The following is a 27802-nucleotide window of genomic DNA, read 5'->3' on the forward strand; positions in this document are numbered from 1 at the left end:
CACGGCGAGGTCCCTGGGGGCGACGTGACGTGGCTCCATCAGGTGGAAACTGTGTGGTCCTGCCCGACTCGACCCAAAGCACGAGAGATAAAGATGTCTGCATAAGCAGGACCGCCGCCGCCACCACCCGGCCGGGGCCCGGGGAGGGGGAGGAGAAGCGCCTTCTCGGCTGAAGCCGCGGCTGGGGCTTGTTTGTAGGTTCGCAATTCACCATGATAAATGTAAAGACCAATTAAGGTTTGATCCGTGCACACGGGAGGCAGACGGCGGCTGATAGTGGAACCAATTAACGAGCATGTCCCCTAATTCCTGCCGCGGTCGCCCGGCGCACCGCGGATCCCCAGGCGCCTATAGCGGCCCCTGAGCCCCCCACTCGGCCCTGGAGGGGGGCGTCCTCCTCTAGCGAGAAGGTGCGAGGAGCGGGGCCCCCGGGTGGCTGGGGAGGGGGTGCGCCGGGCAGGGAGGCGCGGTGCCAGCCGCCTACGGTGCCCAACTGTTTGCAGCCGGGTATCGGCGGGAGGGGCGCACCCGAGTGGTCGCGCCCGGCGAGGGTGGCGGGGGCCGGAGCAGCGCCCAGCGTAGAGCTGGGTGGCGCCCCGAGGGCGGAGGACAGGTGGCCGCGCGCAGCCAGGTAGCAAACGGCTTGGGGGCTGCGCGCGCGGCGCGATCTCCAGGCTTCGCTGCCCCCACCCCGGGCCCGGCTCGCTGCTGGCCACTGCGGGAACGGCCTAGGGTAGAAGGCGACCAAGGCCGCCCCGCGGGGCCCCGCGTGCCTCGGCTTCTCCCTCCCGCTCCCCTTCCCCTTCCGGCTCAGTCGCCTGTCCCAGACGTGACCTCCGCGCAAGGTGTTGGCGCTGCGCGTGGCGAGCCGCAGCGCGCGAGATTAATGGCCCCGAGGTCGGGGGTGGCGAAGGCGTGATCCTCTGTTTGGCCTGGCCAGGGTGTGAGGGTATCCGGGAGGAGAGCGGGGTCATGGCCATAGGGTCCCCCGGGAGCGTGGAGGTGGCGAAGGAAGACCAGGAGGAGGAGGAAGAGGAGTAGTAGGTGATGCGTAAGGGAGAGGCTAGTGCCCTCTGGCCCCGGGGCCAGCGCCACCGCTGGTCCCAGCGCCAGGAAAGTTTGGAGCCGCGGGCGCCACGCGCCGGTCCCTCCCGGTGCAGTTCCCTCGGCGGAGTCTGTGCCGCCGCTGCTGCCAGGGCAGGACAAAGGCTCATTAACACGTGATGGGACCGCGCTTCATAAATGGGACTGGAGCGAGAGGGAGCCAGAGACAGAGCGCGAGCGGAGGGAGAGGCAGGGACCGCGCCAGCAGGGCGAGGCGACAGGCGCTCAGGCTGGCGGAGACGGGCGGCCCCACGCCGGGCCAGGCGGGGCGAGCGGGAGGACCCAGTGAAGAGCCCGGGAGAGGGGCGAGGCTCCCTGGCGGCCACAGCCGAGGGGGCGGCCAGTCCCTGTCGCTGTCGCGGGCGGGTGCTGGAGGCAGGGGAAGCCGGCGCGCGGACCGACTGACTTACTGACTGACCGCCGGAGGCACACCCCGCTCCGCCCCGGTCCACCTCGCACGTCCCAGCCTGGGCGCCGCCTCCCCCGTAATCCCCCTGCCACCCGATCCTTCTCCACTTCTTTAACGCCTCCGCCTCTCCCGGGCTCCCGCGGCGCGGGTGCCTTCCCCTGGCCCAGGCGGGGCGCCTCGGCTCCCCGCGGAGCTCTCCCTAGAGTCAGGGGGGACATTACGTGCTAGAGGAGAGACAGCCCCTGAGCTGGGCCAGAGGTGCCCAGGGAGCTTCTGCCCCGAGGACCGGGGGATGCGAAGGGTAAGACCTGACAGTTGCGTTTGGAAATACTTTTTCCACCTTCCGCCCCCCGGGTGCTGACCAACGTGGTCCCCAAGTGTCCTTCGTGGAGTTCTTGTTCCGGGAGAGCGGGTCATGCTTCGCTGTTTACTTAGCTGGATAGCTCCAGCCTGTTAACTGTTGTCTGTGCTACTTGTGGAGGTTTCTACCATTTACTATTTATTGAATGTGTGTGCACCTGGCTCTCTGTATGCACTGACGTCTGTTTGTAGAAAATGTGTAATTGTGCATGTTTGAAAAACAGGCTCTTGAGTTGATGCTTGATGTTTATAAACCGTATCAGCAACTAAGTCTTCCCAGAGAAATACATCAATCTGCGTCAGACTAGAAACCGAGTAAAGTAAAATGTTCAATATCATGTAAAGAAATGGATGTCAAATAATAAACTTTTGATATAGAAAAAGATAGTTCCAGAAGCCACTTCTCTGAGGAAAAACAAATGTGCATAGTGTTTAATGCCTATATTTGAATGTGATAGAACCGTGTAACTCAGAGCTAGCTATTAGATGAATAAAGTTGAGGTTGCATTTTTAAAAGACATTTCTTGGTAAGGTTCACAGATCACAAATGGATGCCCTCCTGGGATGCAAATGTTTGCTGTGATAGACGTGAAAATCTGTCGTTTGGTCGTTTGAAAGTTTAAAAGCAACATGCATGTTTCTGATCTTAATAGATCATGTATCTTTCAAAGGTTTTAAATTGAACAGATGACTAAAAAATTTAGTAACCTATTAATCATTTTGCTTCCCATCTTTTTTATTTTCTTCTAAATTGCCTTTGTTTATTTCTTGGTATATTAAGCCACCTTGGGCATTTGATCCAATAAGAGATTAGAGCAGATTTACTGGTTCTAAAGGTGTCGAAAGATATCTCTATGGGTCCCATAACTTCTCCTCATTTTTTATTACCAAGTTAATATCTTTTGAACAATAGGGGAAATGCAGTTTCTTAGAGAACTCAGTGGACATTTAGCATCAGTAGGGTTACTACTGACATCAATCTATTTACAGAATATTGAGAAGCTCAAAGCAACCAACCTTTAAGGTTCCCACAGGACTTTATCTGATTTAAAGTGTTGCTTTTCTAATCCCACCCTCCTGACAGTTTGCAAGGGAAGATATCCTGATTGATTTTTCTCTGTCCCTTTTTTTCCTCTGGTACTCCTCCCCCCCTCCCTCTGCTTTCTAACTCAGTTAAGAGTAATTTTATCAAAATAAAAGGCCATGAATACTTTCTTAAATGTGAGAAATAATTTTGATTCTATCCGTACATGAGCACGCACCTCCAGAATGCAAAACAGTGCATACTGCAGGCGGTTATTTGCAGACATCGGAGTTGGACAAGAGGCTTGATGTTGATATGGTTTTTTAAAACTAATGCATTTTAGGTTATCAAGAGAACTTACTGTAAACGGACTCTTTTTGTTTCAAAGATGTCTCCCACTCCAAGCGAGGAGCTCTCTTGGCTGAGGTATGTATCAAATGTCCGATGGGGAGAGGTCTCATTGTGTTTCTTAGCCTCAATGGTGGGTAAAATAATGCCACTGGCTGGAAATGCTCACTTCTGACCTTTCAAAAATAAAATTACTATGCTTGCATATTCATTGTTAGGAATACAAATTAGACATTCATACTCCTGAATTTTAAAAGCATCAGGATATGTGTATATAAGTGAATGCTGTAACTAGAACCTTAAATAAGCCATAGCTGATGTTATTTAATTTAGTGTGTAAAGTTTGAAATTCTGGTGAAAATCAGATCTTATGTTGGAGTAGTGCTTGGCTTTGTTTGTTATCCACTGTTTTCTTTTTCTGTTACCCTTCTCCCTGTGGACTATGTTCCTCTCTGTCTTGCCTGTGAGATTTCTCTCCTTTAATAAGCCTAGCTGCAGGATCAGTGTGTTCTTTTTGGCATTTCAAAATGTTAAAATAATGAAATTGTTAAATGTTACCAAGATGAAACTACCGAGGGTGAAATTCTCCAAAGGAACCACTGTATTTGCAGCATATTGCAATCTTCTTACAGAAAACTCCTTGAATCGGTTTACCTATTTTCTCAAGAAGGAAGCAGCTCCATTGATTGTGTTGATAAGTATTTAGTATGCAGCATCAGCTTATTAATTACTAAGGCAAAGCCTGAGAAACTCTTTCAAAACAATCATATGACATTCTTCTTTGCTTTGACTCAGAATTTAACATTAAACATCAAGAAATTTAGACAGACTCCTTGGTTGTCTTGTATATCAGTCTTTGGAATTAGAATTGGGACTCTGTGTCAAATACTTACTGTGTAAGAATAAACTATTATGAAATAGAACTTATCATAGCAGCGAAGAGTTCACCACACTTACCAAATGTTTCTTTCCAGAAAACAATTGACCTAATAAAGGCATTATTTTCTGTAACTAGCTATCAAGGAATGCTGCAAGAAAAAAAAGTAGCAAATCTATTTTAGAAATACCTAATAACACATAATTAGTAAAAATGAGATTTGGTCATAGGTTCTTGAATTTGGTTAGTAAGATGGAGCCTGTCTTTTAGGTGGCTGCCTGTTATTCTTGGGGATAATTATGTTAGCTCAGTTGTATAAAGAACACAGATGAGAGCTTGCATGCCCTGCTAAAAAGGATGTCGTATCTCCCCCAGTGCAAGTCTGTCTCTTCTATTTTGGTATTCATAATTTTCTAATTGAACTGACAAATAGAGTGACACAAGCCTTTGGGTTTAAATTATTTATAATTCTAAGTTTGACTCTGAACCTGGACCCAACATTGTTTGGAAACCTGTACTAGGGCCAGGTTTATATATTCCATATTCTGTATTTGTGGAAATAGCCAGATCTGCTGATTTTTCTCTTTTTGACTGAAGATGAGTAGAGAAGTTAAAGAATAAGAGGAAATAAAAACAATTTATGCATTTTGTATTGGCAAAATATTAACTTCATATTCCCCTCCACCCTGAATCTCCTCTTTCTTAATCTTGTTCTCAGAAAAAATTAACCTTGTATTGTAACTGCATGGGTGATGTTTAGCTGTATGGGTGTTGTTTTGGGTGGGCTGGGGGCTCAACACTTTGCCATTGAATTGCTTTGATAACCATTTAATTCACTTATCCATGTATTTTTAGGTTAGGTTGGATTCATCTTATAACATAGATCAACTCAGATTTCTCCAAAATATTTTTTGGACTAAACGAAGCTATGTTATTCAGAATCTCTATACTATCAAATTGTGTGCTACATAATTTTAGACAAATGAGTTTATATACATTCATAAACAAACTTTTTCCTAGATGTAGATCATAATCAAGATAAAAATTTAGACATACTGCCTTTTAATATATTGGAACATTTGATTTTAAATGAACCCGCAAATTTAGGAAGATGTCCAAGTTCAAAGCAACTATGCAGATGGACACTGAAGACTCAAGACAAAAGGAAGTGTTTACCTTGAGTCAAAACAAGGCTGTTCTTGTTTTCCAGGATAGGTGGGAATCCGTTCCAGTCCCATGTGCTCTAAGAATTTTGAGATTATGCCAGGATGAGCATCACCACATTTGATTATCATAAACTCTGATGGGCTTAAGACAGCTTTTAGCAATCTTGCTAATTATTAGTTGGGCGATTAGAACTACACTAGTTGGAAGAAAATATGAAGTTATTACCATATCACACAATGCCTATTAAGATGGTTATGTTTGTTTTATATATAATAGATCATGATGCTATTGTGAGGAGGTTTAGACTATAGGAAGTTTGTGAGAAGGGGAAAAGGAGGATTGTTTTTAGTAGATTCCCTCACCTCTCTTGCTACTATTCAAATGTTTTGATGTTAGATGAGCTTCTAACTCAAGCTTACTCACATGGATAGAAGGTATATTTAGGATATACCAGTAATAATTGGTCAAAGTCATTGCATAATCAGTGAGATTACCTCTAGTTCTTAACATAAAATATCTACTAAAAGCTTTCCTGGATCATATTTCCTCACTGACCAGGATGTCTCATGGTAAAATAAAGTACATCCCATTGTAATAGTTCTGTTAGGACAGTTAGTTGCATGTACAAACATATTCTTCATCTAGTTTTCATTGATACTTTTCATATGTTTGAAGTGTTTTCCATATAGGTTGCTAATGAATAATGTTAGGATACCCTCTAGTTTGAAAGTGTCACTTGGACAGGTTAATTAAATAGCTTAGTAATTGAGGTCCATACTTGAGTTTGCATTTTGAGGAAACAATTGTTTACTTCTCAAATCTGAGCAAATGGATCTACCAGAGTCATCACATTTGTTCTAGAATGCTATGAATTCTATTTTGGCCCCAGCTGTATAAGTTTTCACACTTGCACTTTAGGAAAGCTTTCAGAGTTTTGCTTTCTTTGTTTTGTTTTTGAATAAGTAAATTGAGACTGGTTAGATGAGAATCATTGTTTTTTTAGCTAACTTTAAAAAACTCATTATATATATATATGTATATGTATATATATATATATACACATAACCTAATATATATGTATGTAACATTACTTTATATTCTGTGTTTTTTAGTAAGTTTCTTAAAGTTGATTTTGCATCTTTTAATTCAAGAAGATATTTAAGTTCCCTTTTTGCTGACCCAAATGGCAAATAATTTTTTCCTAACAGTACAGCATTTTATTATTTAATGTCTCATTTTTCACTCTTACTTGGATTCTTAGAGTTTCAATTCACTGAATAGATTCAGTATCTTTGACTTGAGTCCTTACTACCATTATCAACTCTGAGTAGCTTTACATTTTTTTAACTTCAAGAGATAAAGTGAAGTATAGCTTCCTAAATTTGATAATGTAATATCTATTTTTTTTCTTACTCGCAAATTCCATGCTATTGCTTTTTAAAGAAAAGCAGAGGCATTTTTCAAAGATGTGCCAGGCAATCTGTTGTGGTGGTTTAGCATACTGACAAATGCTTTCACAAATTGCGTATGTCCATAGTATATTTAAAAATAATTAAAATATGATATAATTAGGAAATCAAGTTTTCAGAGCTTATATTTAAGGGAGAGAGAGGGTCTCCTTCTTTCTTCATCATTTCTTCATTCTTTTAGGCCATATCTTTAAAGAAGAAATTGGAATCAATGTGAGTTTTGCAAATTGAGTTAAGTTATAAGGAGTGTTGCATTCAAACTGCTAATAAATTCTAATAATGCTTTTTAAAAAAACAATTCAAAAATTTATTTTAAATAAATGTCTACCTCAATTGAAATGAGGTAGACATTTACTTAAAAATGTAACAAGTAATTTTATAGCATTGATTTCTATAAGTAAATCAATATCATTGGTCTTCAAAAATTTAGGTAGTATATATGCCTGTCATTCATGTTTGCTTTAAACTCAGCTATATTTAAAATCAAATTTATTTATTCTTTTTAAGAAGGACTTAATTTAATGCTACTATGGTCTGAGTATTTTGTTTATTTCCTAGTGGCTGGTCAAATGGACCAAGTTTTCAATTCATTTTAGTGCATTGCTAACCACAATTAGTTTGTTTTCTCTCACTTTTGAACAAGTGATGAGCAAATAGAGAGAGAGAGAGAGAAAAAAAGAAAAGCTAGACAGTTTAGCACCTAAGTAAAGCCAGCAAAAAGATTGTCTGAGGGATTCTGTATCCCTGCATATGTGGGAGTTTGACTTTGGGAGATACTCCACTACTTTCGGAAATGACATCTAACTTCTAATCAACACCAAAGGGCAACGTTTACATGATTTTAGTTCTCAACTAAGGTATCTATAAGTAGTAATCTGTGATCCATTTTTATTTAAATAATTAGGGAAAGAACAGCTTGCCCAGTCAGACATTTAAGAGCTTTAGGACATATTTCCATATTTGTATAACATTCAGGTATTTTTGAAAGATAGTGGTCAACTATAAGAAGTATAAATTGTATCACTGCCAGAGTTAATTTTTGTGGGACTTACAGTGGATCTGTAATGAGCATACTGCAAAATTTCCATCCTAGTTTGTCTTTTTCTAGGTTCACTTCTTGTGATACATTATTTTATGGTTTAGGGGGAAAAAAGAACAGAAACAAATGTTTCCAGCTTAAAATGAGATGTTAATCACTTTTCCTTTTTCTTTTTCTATTATGCTCAGTAATCATGTATTCCTTCCCACTGTTGTTGAGAGAAATATCTTAACTGTCCTACAAAGCTTTGCATAGACTTTGTAAATAGAATTAGGAGAAAATGGTATAGGGTTTCTTAATTTATGTCTGTGTATTGTGTCAGTACACATTACATCTTGAAGACACTTTCCTTTGCTGAACAAAATATATAACAGTAAATTTCCTGAAAAAGTCTAGAGAAGCCTTGAATTTTAGACTGAAAAACCTTGGAGGTTCCCCACTTCCTTATGCTTGTTTTCAGGCCAGACTATGTTATTCTGTTTCAGTCAAATAGGAATACCCTGGTTTTAAAGCTGTCCTGTGGGAGGCTGCTGTATGAACAGGTTCCCTTAGCAATCCACTGAAGTCATCTAAAAACCTATACTCAGAATATTATTTCTTTTTATCCAAATTCAAATCTTCTTAAAGATTACTCTCTCCTCGTCCCCCATTTTGTCTTTTTCATTGGTCTTCATAATCTTTAACAGAGACTCTTAAATGTGGTAGAAATTCCTTGAGGCTTTGTTAACAATGCAAATGTACCCCAAACTTGGCATTTCTGATGGATCAAAGCTAGAGTCTGGGAACTTGCATTTTTCCAAAGTTTCCAGATGATATGGTGCTGCTGTTTGGGAAAACACCCTTTGAGAGCCACTAACCTGTAGACTAACCCTGCGGTCACTTATAGACCACTAGGTGACCTCTCAGACTGTTTTCCAAGATGTACACTAGCGCTTACTCCCATTTGCACCCACCTCATCTCCTACTTGTTTATCTTCATGTCACTCTTTCTAAACCTTTGAGTTCCAGGTCTGTTCAGAATCTCAAAATTGTAGCACACAGACTATAGGATGAATTTGACCTTGAATGAGCACAATAGAACTACCTCATGGTTTCAATGGCACAAAAATTCTGCATTTGCATCCATTTCATATGCTTCTAAATCACAGCTACATTTTTAAAATGTATTTTGCATTGCTACTGAAGCCTAATACTAAATACATTTCTGTGTGTATAGTTATTTGCATCTTCAAAACGTATTTTTCTGGTTATGTCTTGCATTGCTAGTACACACTGAAAAATTTCCCAACATTTTAACTATAGTAGGTACATAAGTGCCTGATTTTTAAATTAAGTCCAGGAAATACTGGAATTAATGATAAAAATATTTGGAATAATTCCAGTGAGAGAATGATAGGAAGGAAATTGAATTATTTAGAGTCACTTTTTCCTCAGTTTGTATGAATATTTAAACCAATATTCACTTCTTGTGAAATATTACAGGTTAGTCCCCATAATGATAGAAAATAATTTTCATTCTTTTTCAGCATGAGTTATAACCTGTGCTAGCAATTTCATATTTGTGAATTAAAAAGCCAAATATTTCATAAAATAGAAAAATGAGTTGAGTTTGTTATTAGAATTGATTTTGGGCTCCTGAGACCGCCTGTCTTACTTTCAGCATCTCTTGGCATAAACATATTTGTTTTCAGTAGAACTACTTTTCTTTACTCATTCTTAATTACTTTCTTGAGGCAAAATTCCAAATATTCACAATTAATTTTTGTCAATATATTAAATTTTCTCAGTGCTCCTTTGCCTCAGAAAAGTAATTAGAAATTTGGATTTTTGTAGGCAGTAGTAATAACCTGTTTTAACCCTCCGTGACATATTTTCTTATTTATATTTTAATTAATTCAGTTGTAAAATTCATAAAATGTTGTAGCAAGAAGAGAAGTTGCTCAACCAAAGCCAGAACTATGTCCTGTGAATGGAATAATAAATTGATTCCTGAGGGCTTATAAAAGCCACTCCATCTAGTGGTTGAGTTTTCACATAACTTCTCTTACACATTGTTTTGAAAACACACTGGCAAATGGAGAAACCCATTTGGGATCTCTCATTTGGGAGAGATCAATGCATAACATGCACTCTGGGAAGGAAAAGGTCCATTATAATAATAATTTCATATATTATCTTTAAAGATCTATCAACAGTGCATAATTAAGATTCATTGAAGATTGTGCATATCATAAAGCTCATTTTATGTATCTTTATTATGTGGTTAATTGTTCATAATACCCACAGTGAATGGGGATTAGAGTAAAAAGTGAATACCTGGTCTTTGTCCATAGCTTCCACTTCCCATCAATAGAACTTGCATTTGATGCTGAGGAAAAAGATTCTGGGGTAAATCATTGTTTCATATCATTTTGACATTTGGACCCTTTTTCAGATGGAAGTTTATGAGACTAAGATTTTGGTTTAATCCCCTAAGGATCAACTGGCTTTATGCCAAGAAAAACTATCCATACTAAAAGCCATTCTGTCAAGTTCACCTGCCACGTTGCTGTTGCATGGTAATATCCATTTAGTAAACAGTACCTACTCTGTGCCAGAGCACTGTGCCAGCAGAGGACTTGCAAGGCCAAATAAGGTGTATCCAGGCTCTCAGAGTATTGTGGTCTAGAGGGTTTAGACACAAAAGAGACTACTATAGGCTGTCTTATAGTTGCCCATCATCTCTCCCAGAAGAAATAGAAAAGCCCAGTCCATGTTCTTTGATTATTAAAATGCTCCTATTGCATTTTTTTCAATATCCCTTTCTTTCCTCTATAGAAGGGGATGGACAGATGGGTGGGCTTTATTTGATGGGGTGAGGTGGAAAGGAGAATCATTTCCCCTGCTTTATCCAACCTATTATAATGGAGTTAATGGTTAGTGGAAAACCCAGAGTACATGCCCAATAACTATGTGTTAAATGAAGGGTGTAAAGACATAACTCAAAATCTATCAGCCACACTGCTATAGTAACACAACTTTATATATCTATTAGGCACTGGGAGTCTAACAATCACTCATTTGTTGGAACCTGAATAAGGTTTATGTAATTTGTCTACCTTGATTCCAGCCCCAGAGTTTCCTCAGGGTCTAAGAAAACTATTCTGTTCATGGTGGGAACTTGAGTGATTTCAAGTAGGTTTGATTTTCACCATGCAGGGAATGGATACTTTAAGCTTTTGTTTACTAACAGCCATCATGTCTTCTTCTGACATGAAAAGGTGTCAGACACTGAAGGTGCTGCCTTAGTGTCTCACTGTTGTGGAAAGGTGTCATTTACCATCTACAACTCTTGTAATTGATTAATGAAGCACAAAACAAAATGAGAAACAACCACCTTCCCTAATTAAAAACATAGTGACAAGATAACTTAGATTTTACTTACTTGCCAGCGATTACTGAAAATAAGGTGTTAATTTGGGGTTAGGATATATAACTTATAGTTAATTGTCATATTTTGTCCTCATAGACCAGGGGCAAGGATGCTTTGCAGGTGATATGGACAGTCTTTTTGCTCTCAGTGGGTCATCCCTTCAGATTTTAGTTGTTTATAAACACATACTGTTTATGACCTCCTTTCCCTCAAATCAACTCTTTCCTCTTCTGAGAAGTCAAAGATAGGGTGCCTTCCTAGGTGGTACCTGAACTCAGAGTGAATATCAGGGGTTTTGAGTTAGGCAGACCTGCCCCTCTATTTGGAGACTTGAGGCAAAACATTTTTGCCTCTTTTGTTTTGTTTTTCTTTTTTCAGCAGTAGTGGGGTTTGATCTCCAAGCCTCATACTTGCTAGGCAGGCACTATGCCACTTGAGCTATTCTGCCAGCCCTTTTCTGTGTTTGGTAGTTTCAAGAAGATAGATTTTTGTGAACTCTTTGTCCAGGCTGGCTTTGAACTGAGATGCTCCTGATCTCTGCCTCCTAGGTAGCTAGGATTCCAGGCATGAGCCATCAGTGCCTGGCCATTTTTGCCTCTCTAAGCCTCAGTTTTCTGGGGATTATAATATCTGCTTCATATGGATATTGAACAAAAATAATATATATGCTTAGCGTGATACCCAGGACATAATAAGCATTCAGGAAATGTTTCTTTGATGAAAATTTTGAAGCATTGAGATTTTTTAATATGCACTTATTCATTCAAATCTCAGCTTTGAAGCTGGAGAGACAAGACTTGGATTTTAGTTGGACTTAATTTTTATGCTTATTGATTCAAAGAGAAAAAACCCCTTTGCCGATAGATGGAGGAGAAGAAACTGAAAGTTGTGGTGCACAGTTGGACATCATGTAGTATACTTTCAAGCATTGCTGTGAAGACCTTGATATTGAACTATAAAGATAAAAGCCTGTTTACTGAGTTCAACATATTTTATGGGCCAAAATAATGTATTGCTTTCTACTGATTTGACTCTTTGTTGTTGTTGTTGTTTTGTGTTGTTTAGTTTTTGAAAAAGGTCTAGATAGCCTAGGCTGGCTTTGAACTCACACTCCTCCTGCCTTAGCCTCCTTAGTGCTGGGATTATGGGTTACTATTCTCAGCTCGCTTTCTATGTTTTATGATCAGATCTCATGTGAAAGATAAAGACAGTTTTAATGAGAATCTGACATATGGACCATGGCTTTTATTGAATCCGAAATGTTGCATATTTTCTGTTAAGGGAAGGCTCCTTCCATAATTGCTTTTCTCACAGACTATGTGGAAGAGGTATCTCTCTCAAGGAAAAGGCCAATGTTCTTTGTAGGAGGAAACAGCTAAACAGTAGAACAAAATTAAATGGCAAATGGTATTTGTTACACAAGTCAAGAAATCATTTCATTTGTATTACTAATTCACCTTTGTGATGGGCTTTTCTTGTTAACATTGTCACCAAATAGTGCTTAAGCCTATGTGATTTCAAGACATCATTTTCTTGAGCCCTGAAATTAAATTTTAATAAGCCTTTAAATGTTAGATAATAAGGCATATTTCACATTAAATTTGAAAAGAAATATACCCTTTCAGTATCTTAATGTCTTTAGTTCATATTAATTGATATATTTTAAGAGAAAATCTAACATTCACTCCTATTGTTAGTAAAGAATAGACCAGAGAAAATGGTACATTTAATAACTTCTGTTTTTTGTTAGAAAATATATGAAGAGCTGAAGCTTTGAGAGTCAACCAAGCATTACTAAAGTAATGGAATTTTCTTTCATATATAGAAAAAGGAGCTGACATTAATACAAGGAAGAAAGATTATGTATTTTGCCTGAATTATCAGGTTAATTAAATAAATTCTTTATTTTGCTTTGCGATAGAAGATCATGGGGAAAAAATGAACAAACTAATAATTTTAACTCACTATTAGGTAGGATTTAGAAAAGACTCATGGTCCATTCAACTGACATAGAAGCATCATTCATCTGTTATAATGTTGGCCCATGAGACCTTCCATGTCTATTGAGGACATGACTTAGACATAATGTAGTTACAAGAGTCAACTAAGATTTTTCCTACTAACTTTAGAGAAATATGACCTCCTTTCTCTCAGATCAACTCTCTTTTTCTTGATTAAATTAGTAGAAACCAGACTTGTTCCTAGAAATTAATGGAAAATAGCAAATACCCACTGGGACTTCCATTCTTTTGTACCCTTCAGAAAGTTCTATGAAGGCCAAATAAGCAGAATAACACAAACCAACCAACAAAGCAGGGAAAATAGAAGGGTTAACCAAGGGCTAGAACTCCTGCATTTGGTATCTTAGATTCTTGGCAGCTCATACAGTATGAGCTGACATACAGTATGAGTTTAGCATTGTCTCCTTAAAATGTTTATAAACTTAGAATATTAGAGGAGCAGTGTGACTGGTTGAAATAATCTATAACTGTATTAAAGAGCACCGGTCTTTCAGATACTTCTCAAAGGTCTTCTGCTGCCAGCCTACTACCTATTTCCCCAGAGATGCTACACAATCCAGATTACAAATAGTTCAATTCCAGATACAACAGTGATAAATGCCTAAGTTATTGCAAAGTCCCTCCAAAACAAGGAGGGTCTTCACTGGGGCAATGGAAGCTAGAATAACTGCTGTTAAATTATACTGATAGAGAAACGATACTATTTGAAGTCTTGTTTTCAAGATCAACTCCAGAAATGTGGATTTTTTTTTTTTTTTTTTTGTCTTTGAGACAAGGTCTTGGTATATAGCCCAGGCTGGCCTGAAATTTGCTGTCCTCTTGTCTCACTCTCCTGAGTGCTAAGATTATGGGTTTGAACCACTACAGTGGATTGAACATGGATATTTTATATCCTTAATGGATCTAGAAGTAAAGATTTGGACTCTAGATAAACATTTTTCTGAAAAAATACGCTGTTATGCTTGTAAAATTCCTTTGGTGCTACCACAGCCTGTTCATTGATAATGTGCATTTTTTCTGGAGGAGGAAAGGAGAGACAGATGTGCATATAGAGTGGCAGACAAAAAGAGCAGGTGATACTGTTGTAAAAAAGGGAGCTATTTTTTTCCTAAAACAAAAATTGTACACATTAAAATATTTTATTGTTAGTGTAAAGGCATGATTTATACCTTAGATTGTTAGGATGTTTGTTATATTTTTAAAAGTAGAATTCTAGGAAGATATCCTTGAATGTCATTCAATAATTCTTTTACTATAACTGCAATAAAAACTGAGTATTCCTTTAATAGGTACATCTATGCATCTTGCTAGAAATTTCCAATTATGATTTTCCTATTAGTAAACAAAAACGAAATTAATGGCAGCTACATCCCCCAAAGCCTAGGCTATATTACTAATGAACTCTCAAAGAAAACTCTCCATGCAAAAAAATAATAAGGTGGAAATTACTGTAATAATCCAAATGTAGAAATAAAGGAAAAAATTACCAAAATGCAGAGAACAGTTCTCCTACCATGATCCTGTTAACTGCTGAAATAGCCTGTGCACAGTGGTGTTTTGACATTGTCGAGATCCCTGAACTGCATAAAGTCATGTTGTTTTAAACTGTGTTCTTAATTAAAGTTGGCTTATATTGGACAGAAATTATATCTCATAAAACACTATCCCCTGGCTTAGGTTTTAACAAGCTGGTTTGTTTTAATGAAAGTGCTTGGTCATATTAAAATGGGAAATTGTATAAGCATTATCAGAGATACATACACACATACATATACATGCACATACACACACAAACACACACATATATGCATATTTGTGTTTCCAAAAGTGGGACTGTTAGAGGACACTAAAGGAGGAAAAGAAGAAAAGACTGACGGAGAGTGTGTAACATTGAAATACATCACATCTATGTAGGAGCAGGGCACAATACAACACACATAAAACTGTTGAACAATACAGAGTAGGGGGAAAGGATAAGGAAAAGTAATACAAAATGTTAGACTGATTAAAGTACAATATATTTATAGGTAAAATACCAAGGCAAAACCCCACTGAACAAAGAACAGGCAAACAATGAAGGACAGGAATGTAAAATAGGTCATGTTAAGAGGCAGGTAATAACGGGAGGGGAGGATAAATGAAGAGGCTAAAGGAGGGTGAATATGGCTGATGTACTTTCTATACATGTATGAATGTGGAACATTGAAACCTGCTTGAGTTATTATAAGAAGGGAATTGGGGAAACAGGAAAATAATGGAGATGAACCAAACCAGGGTACACAATATATGTGTGTATGGAAATGTCACAACAAAACCCTCTGTGTAACTATCACATACTAATAAAAACATTTTAAAAAATGGGAAATTGTGATCATATATGTAGGAATCTTACAATGGAGTCTATCTCAGAATGTTTTTGCATTATTGAAGTAATTTTGAGATCTTTTGTCATCACTGAAGAAACTTGATAGTTCTTCCAAATACTGAGGGTAGTTTTAAACCTTTGGGGCCATGCAGTAGACAGATTTGTCTAGATGAGCTAGGATAGGAAATAGTGATTTAGTAGGAATTAGTGTAAATTACTAGTATCAAAATGCCTTAATTTACATTTTTAAGAACCTAGAAGATTTGAATATAAAATACAAATGACTTTAATCTAGTTACTGTTAATCCTTGAAACAACCCAGAGTCTAAAAGATTCTGGAGTCTGGGAAACATGGATCCATCTACAAATCCTTCATATTCTGGATAATTTGCTTAATATCTAATAGCTTCTATTTTGTCTATGAAATAAGGATAATAAGTAATCACCTGATAGGTTACCATGGAGTTTAATGATAGAATATATGCAAAGTTTCCCAAATGTCTGAGTCAGTAAAAGTTCCCCCTCCATCACCATGTATGTAGCTTCTAATTGCTTCATGCTTTAAATGCTAAGACAAAATAAAATCAAATAAGCAAATGATCTAATTAAAGTAGTGCATTTTCTTGAGATATAATTAGTATATATAATATCATAATTAGTATATATTATTGAAATACAATTAGTGGGTAATACATGGCAAAAAGCCAAAAGTACTAAGTATTGATGACAGTAATATTTATTGAAGACTTACTTTTGTGCCAAGCATTGTGCTAAGTGTATGCATCTAGCTTGGGGACAATTCTGTGATTTAGGTATTATCATCAGCATCATTATCCCACTTTGCGGATGAAATATTAATACTTAAACGCTGACTACCTGCCTGAGTTATGGTCTGACACTAATCTTGGTCTGCTAGTTTCTGATGCAGTGTTTTTTCCATTGACTAGGGCTTTGACTGGATGGAATCAGTAGGGAAACAAAGGAAAAGAGCTTAGAGACAGAATGTATCACGAAGGTTAAAGAGCAGGAACTCTAGATTCACACTACCCAGTATGATAAGCCACTAGCCACATTAAGCACTTGCAATGTGGTTAACATCCAGCTTTGGTTCCAGCTCTACCACTTATTAGATGTGCTAATGGCAAATTACTTACCATCTCTGTGCCTTTCATCTAAAAGTGGGGATAATGACTACAACTACCTGATAGGGCCATTATAAGAATAAGCGAGTTGATACATGTAAAAAGCACAGAGTGCCACCTGCCCGTAATAAGCACTATAGGTGCTTAAATGGGGAAAATCAGCAAGACTATAGAGCTTATTATGGGCAGGTGGCACCTGGTTGTAGAAGCCAAGAAGGAGGAGGCGGCACAGCAAGATCAAGGTATGAGCTCAGATGACAAGAAAGGTTACTCACAATACCACAAGGAATGTGAAAAGGGAAGTGGTTGGAGTTAATTCCTAGTAGTATTATTTGTAATAAAAAAAGATGAAAAAACACCTGAAACCTGGGGTCAGCAGGAGGCTGGTCACATTCATCTAACAGATCCTCAGGGCAGCTGCCCAATGAGGAAGGAGGTTTTGTATGCTAACATGGAAGTGACTTCATTGTATACTCAGTGGAAGGCAAGGTGTAGAGCAGTGGGTACAGTATGTTACTACTTACTAAAAACAAAGTAACGAGGGGTAGCCATACATATACATCTTTGTATTTGCTTAAATGTGCATGGATGATCTCTAGATGGAGTAACAAGAAACATATTTCATACCTCGGAGAGAAAAGGTGCATGGCTAAGACACAGGAGTGAGAGAGACTGACTTCACTATACATCATTTGGTACCTTTTGAGTTTTGAATCTTGTAAATCTAATACATATCACTGTATGATATCAAAATTTCAAAATTAGCTTCTACTGGGAAGTGTGGCAGGGAGTTAGTTATTTGAACCATGGAATGGTCCCAGGAAGTACTTGAAATGTGGGCTTTGACTGATTTTTAGGTTGAATGTTCATTGAGTTCTCTTTCTCTCCTCTAATTTTAAGAAAAGGCAAATGTACCAGATGACAAAATTCAACTGCTGTCTTACTGTGTTCAGGTGAACATTTCTGTGGGAGCCCAGCTATCTCTTCTCCTGCTCTCAGGCTGGTAAATCACATTACAGAAAAACAAACAAACAAAAGACACTCTGTGTTTGGAAACTGCATTCTAGTTGTGGAAATAAATATATAAACCTATGATTAAATGGTAGAATGAGGCCTCTGACGGAAGGATGAACTAGGGGAACTAGTTTGGCCTGGTGGCTCATACTGGTTAGGAAGGTCTCAGACACGGAAATAGAATTGACATAGGCCTAGAAAGGTAAGTTTAACAGGCAGGCTGCTTGGAAATGAATATTCAGAGGAGTGGGAGGAGGGGGGAAGGTTTGCAGGTGTGTGGAGTTCTCAAGACCAGTGAGTCATCTCCTAGGGCCAGGAAGTTGTGTGTCTCATGGGTTTGATGAGCTACGAGGGCCATATGAAGAACAGCTCTCATAGACTGGCTGGATCCCTTTGATTATGGACGAAAACTTCCGTATGTACATTGAGTTGTTTAGCAAACAAGTTTGTGAAGAACAAGAGTCAACTCTCTAGGAGACATAGCCCAATGTTGGGATGCATGGGACATGGTCTTAAAGAAATGAGAATGTGAGAAAGGATACAACCGATAAACAGGGAACCTAAGGACCCTTGAGAGTTAGTTAGAACCATCTGAGGTTGGAGAATTCAGGAGAGATTTTCAGTAAAGCAGCTGGGAAGCACCAGCGTCCAGCTTGGTCATTGGGCTGTGGTCTTTTATTTCTGCATCCTTTATTTCTGTAGCCTCAGCAACAGGCCTTTGCCCCTAGGCCCTTACTCCAATTTGGTTGGGCTTAGCAAACTCTAACCACACTCTGTGCCTCTGTTTGGTTTGTGCTCTGGAATTCCTGCCTCTGGGCAAACAGTTGATGGCTGTCATGTGTCTTGTTCTGTGCCAGTACAGGAACAGTGTGCAGAACTAAGAAAGTTTGATTTCCTGAGTGATGACAAAAGTTACCTATGGAGGATTCAGGGCCCTCTATTTGGCAGTGCCTTCATGCTGTCATTGGAGCAGGCCACACTGATCATGTAAAAGGACTACAGGACCATGGAGGGGCAAGGGAGCACTTTGAGTGCTGAGGGGTCTCACTCTGTTCACCATTTGGCATGGTAGTGTTTGCCTCTCTCTAGCCACAGTTGCCACAGAATGTAGACAAGGTGATCATTATGCAGTCAGCTTCATTCAGAATACTAACAACTTCACCTAACTGGAGCACTTTTTCTAGCACAGATGGAGCAGCTCCTTAGGCTAGAAACTGATTCAAGTGGCACACTTATTTATTTCTCATTACGATGACAACGATCCCTCTCCTACCTTGAGTAGAAAAAAGCCTTTTTGGTTCTCTTTGAAATATGTGATTAGAAGGGCTAGGACCAGAGAGAGGCAGAAAAACTGGTCAGCAGGCATGTGACCTAATTCTGGTGAGCAGTGATGATGGCCTGGTCTTGAAGGTGGCAGAATAAGGAAGGTGGGTCACATCTGGTACTTTTTGCCTGGTCCAAGTTCCTTTTTTTTTTTTTTTAAATAAAAACTTATGACACTAAAATTACTCATTTAAAAATCTTTTCTTTTACTCTGTGTCCTGTTCCCACCCACACTAATCATGCATCTTGCTATAAACATCCTTCCGTTGGGGAAGCCTCTTTCAACCCTAGGCTGAGTGTTCCACATATCCAGGCACAGCCACACCATACTTAATCATAATTGCTGGGGCAACCGCAGGCCCCTGCAAGATGGGGCACGTCATGTGGGCCATGTGACACGAGTGTCTACTACAGTGCCTGACACACTATGGGTGCTCCATAGTTATTAAATGGATAATACGGAAATCAATGAAATTATTGGTTCAGATAGGTAGGCTATATTTTAGCAGGAAGACCCAGAACTTCTTAATTTGTTCCAAGATTGAGACTTCCCCTCTTACCCAAATACAGTGTGTTATGTATAGGAGCAACAAGAGACAATTAATAGGAAGTAAAATATTGGTTTTATGATTATTTTAATTACTATAGATACCACACTGTGCTGCTTTTTTAAACTAAAGAAACAGCCACTTTTCACACATTTATAAATGGCGACGTCAGTTCTCTGGCTATTTATTTTAAAACAACACAAAATTGCTTAGCTTAGAATTGTAGTACCCTTAAAATTTGGCTCCCTCCTCTTAGTATTTTTATTTCCAGTGCCATCTTTGGAAAGTCTTGGGGCTCATCAGGCCTGTCTTCTGTCCCCTGTTGTGCTTGTGTCACCACACAGAGGATACAGTTCTCCATCATCACCCTGTCTGATGTTAAAGACCTTGGTCTTCCATAAGGCTCAGTGCAAGTTTGGACTTGGTGATGTTTTCCTTGGTTGGCATAGACTTTTTAGAAGTTCATGAGTCATGGCTCCATCTACACCTCCCCTCCTCTGGGTGAGGAAGCCTGCCTACCATGGCCTTGCACTGCCTCTGGTTCTCAGCATTCCAGTCACTATATACTCACCCCCTGATTCTACACTGTCTCATTCTTTGGTTGTCTCGTATGTTTAGTCTTACCTCTCTGACAAGGTGTGTTCTAGAGCATGGATCATGTGATGTATGGTTGCTATTCCCAGCCACATCCGCACAGGATGCTGTGTATGTAATGGTAGAGGAGAGGCAAACACTTCCCATGAAATATACATTGCACCCAATGTAACTTGCACCCAAGTTACATTGAATGTAACTTGGCCTATTTGACCCTGGATGTCCATTCAGGACTCACACAGTGACTTCAATCCAGAGAATTTAAGTGACAAGAGCATTACGTGTCTGGTGCGTGCTGCTCCATTCTCTGCTTTGGGGTGCCTTTCTGCGTTACTGACTCATTGTATTGACTGAATATATAAGAACTTGACCTGTGTTCAGAGTCAGGAACAAAATACCCTGAAGACATGTTTGTAATGTACACAGTATGTTTACTATTCTCCTGGTTTTCTCAGAATTCAGCTTCTCTGTTTTCCCTCCTGTTAGGGTTCCCTTCTGCCAACTCTTTCTCAGTCACTTTGAGTCTGGCCCATTTGAAGACTGAGGTTATGAAGTCGATCCTAGATGGCCTTGCAGATACCACCTTCCGCACGATCACCACAGACCTCCTCTACGTGGGTTCGAATGACATCCAGTACGAAGACATCAAAGGCGACATGGCATCCAAATTAGGGTACTTCCCACAGAAATTTCCTCTGACATCCTTCAGGGGCAGTCCCTTCCAAGAAAAGATGACTGCAGGAGACACTCCCCAGATGGTCCCAGCAGACACAGGGAACATTACAGAATTCTACAACAAGTCTCTGTCATCCTACAAGGAAAATGATGAGAACATCCAGTGCGGGGAGAACTTCATGGACATGGAGTGTTTCATGATTCTGAATCCTAGCCAGCAGCTGGCCATTGCCGTGCTGTCCCTCACACTGGGGACCTTCACGGTTCTGGAGAACCTGCTGGTGCTGTGTGTCATCCTTCACTCCCGCAGCCTGCGCTGCAGGCCTTCCTACCACTTCATCGGCAGCCTGGCGGTGGCAGACCTGCTGGGCAGTGTCATTTTTGTCTACAGCTTCGTTGACTTCCATGTGTTCCACCGCAAAGACAGTCCCAATGTGTTTCTGTTCAAATTGGGTGGGGTCACGGCCTCTTTCACCGCCTCTGTAGGCAGCCTGTTCCTCACAGCCATCGACAGATACATATCTATTCACAGGCCCCTGGCCTATAAGAGGATCGTCACCAGGCCCAAGGCCGTGGTGGCCTTTTGCCTGATGTGGACCATAGCGATTGTAATCGCTGTGCTCCCTCTCCTAGGCTGGAACTGCAAGAAGCTTCAGTCTGTTTGCTCGGACATTTTCCCACTCATTGACGAAACCTACCTGATGTTCTGGATTGGGGTCACCAGCGTGCTGCTGCTATTCATCGTGTACGCGTACATGTACATCCTCTGGAAGGCCCACAGCCACGCAGTCCGCATGATTCAGCGTGGAACGCAGAAAAGCATCATCATCCACACATCAGAGGATGGCAAGGTACAGGTGACCCGGCCAGATCAAGCCCGCATGGACATTAGGCTGGCCAAGACCCTGGTCCTGATCCTGGTGGTTTTGATCATCTGCTGGGGCCCTCTGCTTGCGATCATGGTGTACGATGTCTTTGGGAAGATGAACAAGCTCATTAAGACGGTGTTCGCCTTCTGCAGTATGCTCTGCCTGCTGAACTCCACCGTGAACCCCATCATCTATGCTCTGCGGAGCAAGGACCTGAGGCATGCCTTCCGGAGCATGTTCCCCTCGTGTGAAGGCACCGCGCAGCCTTTGGATAACAGCATGGGGGACTCGGACTGCCTGCACAAGCATGCCAACAACACGGCCAGTGTTCACAGGGCTGCGGAAAGCTGTATCAAGAGCACGGTCAAGATCGCCAAGGTGACCATGTCTGTGTCCACAGACACGTCTGCCGAGGCTCTGTGAGCCTGACGCCTCTCTGGCAGCACAGGAAAAAGAAATTTCTCTTTTTTTTAAAGCTCAAAAATCTAGAAGAGTCTGTCATCTCATCGGTTTATATATTTTTAAGTTTACCATGCTCAGTGAAAAGGTGACTGTCACCATGCTCATATATCAGTTCGCTGACATTTTCAATAGTTTAGGTACTCAAACTCTGTTCTCCAGGGGTTTACAGTAAAGAAAGCCTGTTGCTTCAGTGACTGAACAGTCCTTCAAAGTCTCCGTGAAATACGAGGGAAACCTTTGGCTACACAGTTTGAAGTCTAAGTACCCATAGAAAAATCCCATCAAACGAGTCATGCCTTTGTAATCACAACTTTCATTATAATGTGACATGTGTCTGTTTAATATCAGAGATGTCCATTTTTACTAGTACTAAAGTAGAGATATTTTGTAAAACGTATTGTGTCCTGTGAGTGGTGTATCAGTGTTTACTGTGTTATTTTTGTCTAGCTTAGCAAAACTAAAAGGTAGACTTTGTTGAGAACAATGGAAAACAGCAGTGGATATATGCCAACAAGACCACTTTTTAAAAAAGATATTATTGTCCATAATATAACTTTAGAAACCTTAATATTTCTCTAAGTATCTCTATTTAAAATTGACACTGAAATAACCATAAAGGTTATTTTTTTCTGTTAACACAAGAAGAAAAAAATTGAAGACTATCCAAAGTACTGAGCAGAATTCACTGACACTTAAAAATTCATTCGCCCTGTATTTTCATAGGGAGACATTTGTTATCTCCTGGACCATAGCTGCTCTGTGGGGGTCATGGATTATAATCAGAATGGAAGAAAGAAAGCATGTTGACTTTTTAAAGCTGACATCTCTGATTTTCTTCAGTTGTTAGCGATTATTGAACCTGTTAAGACAGCATGTGTCAACTTAATGTATATTGTTATCACTGTGCAGTTACTGTTTACTTGAAGAGTATTTGCATTCTTATATTCCAGGTATAAGTAGATGTCATGCCTGGGTCACCAAACAATAGTCTTTATTTTTTAACTGAAAAGAGTATTGTCTGGATCAGTAAAATTGTACTGTGTGTGAGTGTGAATATAAATGTGTGTAGGTGTGTTTCTATCCTGTAAATGTTACAGCAATGTTGTAAAGTGAGAAAACTGTGACCAAGTGTAAACTCTGCCACTTCCTGCACTCTTGCACATGAATTCAGTTTCTAAAATTGAGTTCTTCCAGAAATCTTGTTGATAAAATTTCTGGCTATGACCATTCAGAAAATCTACTCCCTTAAGAAACTGAGTCAGGTATTGCTAATATCTTTAGGTGTTACATAAGACCAGTGTTTACCAAGGAATAATCAGTGACAGATATTCCAGTAAAGATTTGTATTTACAGTGTTATTGTAGGGAAATGAGAGTGAGTGAGTTTCTGAGCACTTAATATCGATCTAGTCCACAAAGATGCAGATCATTGAAAGGAAGATTACTCTGGAAACCCAAAACAGGAGCATTTTCAATTGTGCATGTAGGCTGTATGAGTCCCAGTTGTAACTAATACTATACACCTCACACTAAAGTAGGACTACCAGGTCCATGTTCTGTGGCTCATGAGGCTGGCTCAGATAGAGGGTGACATAGAAAAGGGCAGAGAAGAGCTGGCACACTTGAGGTTGAGGCCTGGGTAACGCGCTGTTTCTGTGCTTTGCCCAGGTTCTCCTGGTGACAGTCCGGCATCCAGTTTTGCCTAGGTAAGTTTGGGCTAAGGAATAGACTTCTCTGCTCACTTAGGAGATCTGCTAAAGCATAAAGATGAGCACGGCTTGCTTTCTTGTGATGCCCCAGTCTCACACTCTTTAAAATAGTGCTGTCATGCTCAGAATTGGGCCCTCTTCCAGTAAGGAAAGATACTGCTTAAGAAGCCACTTGACCCTGACAAATTTTACTTGTAGTCTTTCTTATACAGACAGAGCATGACTCCTACCAGGCCCTGGAGCCTATGTAGCATGAAGTAAAGTGGAGCTAGTGTCTATCTGGTAATTTCCAGCTCTTGTAATACCCAGTGTAATGGGACAGTGCCCCTTTTTGCAATTGATGGTCCAGATGGAAAGTGGTCTATGGACTGGGCTGGGATACAGCTAGAATGTGCCTGCTGGGTCCCTCACTTTGCCTTTCTGTGATATGCAGACGAGGGCTCAGGTTGCTGGAAGAGTAATAAAATTTCTATAGAAGGAGAGAAGGTTATTGACAAAGCCTCACCAGGGTCTAGTTTCCACTGAAGAATTGCCAGTCTTTTGTCCTGCATCATTCTGAATCTTAACCCACAGTCTCCAAGCTCATCAGGTAGTACTGACTCTCTTCTCACAGCTGTGAAGACTTGGTAAAGATGAAATTATTATAGGTATAAAAAAATCCAGGATTCATTTTCAAAACTGTGTTTGTGTGAATGCCATGTACATTTTATAGTGTATTGTGCTTTCAAATCTAAATCACATATAATAAATTAAGGGACAATGGGGCTGACAGCACTAAACTTGGTGCTTATTGATATTCTAAGAAATATCTGTGAAATATCATCATGTATGTGTTATACTACCTTCATTTAAAAACGTTTAAAATTAGTTGGATTCATTTTGACACGTCTCATATCATTTCCTAACTTGAGAGACTAAAATGTCCTCCCCAGTGAATACACCCATTCGAATTACTGTTCATTAGTATCATTCACTTACTAGTCCCTTAATTAGATCATATAATTTAACTGTGACTTAAATTTAAGTATTTATAAGCTCTGACATCAGACTTATCTGCTTCCCTCTAAGGATTGCACATTTGCCCTGACAATGCATTCTGCATAACTTGTCTTTAGAAAGGGCCAAATTCCCAAACCTCAACTTTTTCAGAATAATGATGAACAGTCCCAGGCTAATAGTTTCATTTAGACCAGTAAGGCTGTCTCCAATCTAATTTTTAATTATGTCTTAAATATATGTTTAAAATATAAATCTAGGAGACTCTGCAGAGTCTGCAACTGAGCTGATCCCCAACCCACCCCGGCACTTTGAACCAGGTCTGTCTGGTATTCAATGTCAAGGAATTTTGTTGCCTAAAATCCTACTCTGCAGGTAACAGGCCCCATCACCAGGTGAGAATCAGGCCCTGGATGAGTAGCACTCTAGGGACTGTCCTGTTGATTAATTTCTGTCATCCCATCTCCATTAAAGAGTCCACTGATATCATGTGCAAAATTAGATTTCTCATACTCTTAACTGTATATTTGTATGATATTTAAAAATCTCCTAAATGCTGGGCAATGGCTATTCACATGTGTCTTGCACTGGCCTTCTGATGAAATGTTAACAATGCCTATTGTAATATAGACAAAACATTCTATCTACTGATTTGGGCTGAATGTATGTAAATAGGTTTTTTAAAAAGTCAGATGTTCAAGCAGTGGTTTACAAATCAGTGATTTTCAGATAGGAAGGTTTCTTTACATTGCTGTGGCATTCTGAAAGCTCTCTTCATGTAAACTTACTGGATGAGGCCTCCTGGGGATCAGAGTCCCCAAGAAAGGAAACTTTTTCTTGTAATAATATGAATCAAGACACCAGATTACCTGGATTCTTATTTCCAGTGTTTCAAGTGGAAAACATAAGTCTTTATTGTCTATAAATCTAACACTATTAATTTTCCTCTTAGAAGAATATCGTATTGTTAGATGTTTGTTGAACTGGTAACATCATTGCAACTGCTGTAATATCTTCGTTAGTAATCTGTATAATACTTTGTATACAAGTACTGGTAAGATTGTTATTAAATGTAGCCTCAGTCATTAAATTACTATAGCAAAGTAGTACTTCTGTAATATTTACAATGTATTAAGCCCACAGTATATTTTATTTCATTGATGTAATTTGACTGTTATTTATTCAAGGGAAAACATCTTACCATGTCTACTGTCCAAAGTTATCTGGAATCAAATAAAAGTCTAGATTATCATGAAGAACATATGTATATGAATTCTGCCTTATTTCACAGTCTCATGGAAAGACACTTGTGATTTATATCTTAAAAGATTACTGAATAAATAATTTGTTCCCCCCAAAAGCCCTAATGATTTTGTTTGAAAGGTGGAGACAGACTGTATTAACATACTCATTTTCCAACCTAGGAAAACCAATGCGGGAAGCCATCATTTAAACCATAAAGCAGAAAAGGCTGCCATGCCTTTCAAGGCATTATCTCATTAAAGATTTTAATGATTTTGCAATAAATTAAAACAAACCCAGCCACAATGTGTGTATTAAATTGAGACTTAGTAGGCATAATAAAATATAAATCTAAAGAGCTTATAAACATATTCTGAACCACATAAGAGATAAATGCTTCTCAACATAGTTTGTAAAATCTCACGTAATTACTATTTGATAAGTATAAAAAGTATTATAGTGAGGTTTAAATACTTATGTTTGAAACGAAGTATGTTTGCAGTCAATTTTGAAAAAAGTTTTAAATTTCTCAAATAATTGGTGAATATTTGGAAGTAGATTATCTTTGTTTTTAAGTAACTAATCAAAATTGATTATTCTGCCTCTTTTAGTGAATACTGTGGCTACCTGCATAAGCTGAGTGCTTCTAACAAAAAGTAATGTGTACAAGGAAGGGGTGAGGATAAGTAAGACACCTAAAAAATTAGTTAGCATTTGTTGCCCTTAACGCAGAGAAACTAAAGCAGATACCTTAAAAGCAACTGAGGCTAATAGGAAAAAGGGACCAGGAACTAGAGAAAAGGTTAGATCAACAAGAATTAACTTAGAAGGTAACACACATGTACAGGAAAGCAATGCGAGTCAACTCCCTGTATAGCTATCCTTATCTCAACCAGCAAAAACACTTGTTTCTTCCTATTATGGCTTATACTCTCTCTACAACAAAATTAGAAATAAGGACAAAATAGTTTCTGCTGGGTATTGAAGGGGTAGGGGGGAGAGGGAGGGGGCGGAATGGGTGGTAAGGGAGGGGGTGGGGGCAGGGGGGAGAAATGACCCAAGCCTTGTATGCACATATGAATAAAAAGAAAAAAAGTAATGTGTATTCTTAGCTCTTGAATTTTATAATAGGACTTCATAGGAGAAAGGTACTTATTTATTTTTTAAAACCAAAAATTGATCCCCCAATCAATATGTGTTGTTATCTATATTGAACTATATATTTAGAAAGATCTAGAAACAGAAACCAATTGAAACATGGAGAAAGTCCCCAACATTGCTCACAAGTGATTCTGACTGGACAAGCTCCACTGTCACTTGTAGAACCTTCTTTGATGAATTTTTCTGTATTGCAAGTGATACGTGTGAAGTTCTTGGCTCCATATCGGATTATAGAGCATGAGAAATGAATACTCTCCTTGTTTCTCAACTCTCTGCCCCTGAAATGCTGATGAGGGATAGTTGGAATGGATATACCTGCTCAGGCTAGGAGGGACTGAAATGTGGACTGGATGAGCTTTAGAATATCACAAAAGCACAGGTCATTGGCTGCTATTTTTAACTATTTCAACATTAGGTTTTTTCTCTACAGCAAAATACCTAAGATAATTAACTTAAGAAAGGAGGAAAGGGTT

The 27802-nt window shown here is 39.5% G+C and overlaps 1 protein-coding gene across 3 annotated transcripts; it reads left to right on the top strand.

The window, feature by feature from the left end:
* Positions 1-573: 573 nt before the first annotated feature.
* Cnr1 (cannabinoid receptor 1) lies at positions 574-26185 on the top strand. 3 transcript variants are annotated; one of them, XM_074078362.1, is made up of 2 exons: positions 574-631; positions 20703-26185. In XM_074078362.1, exon 2 carries the CDS (start codon positions 20765-20767, stop codon positions 22181-22183), a length of 1419 nt encoding a protein of 472 aa, XP_073934463.1. In that variant the 5' UTR covers positions 574-631; positions 20703-20764; the 3' UTR covers positions 22184-26185. The 3 variants fall into 3 exon arrangements, with proteins under 3 accessions (XP_073934463.1, XP_020019378.1, XP_073934456.1); XM_020163789.2 differs by lacking the exon at positions 574-631 and adding an exon at positions 843-1814; XM_074078355.1 differs by lacking the exon at positions 574-631 and adding an exon at positions 1875-3323.
* The last annotated feature ends 1617 nt before the right edge of the window (positions 26186-27802 follow it).

The sequence above is a fragment of the Castor canadensis genome, chromosome 1 (genome assembly GCF_047511655.1).
Source record: "Castor canadensis chromosome 1, mCasCan1.hap1v2, whole genome shotgun sequence".
In the NCBI taxonomy this organism is placed as follows: Eukaryota; Metazoa; Chordata; class Mammalia; order Rodentia; family Castoridae; genus Castor; species Castor canadensis.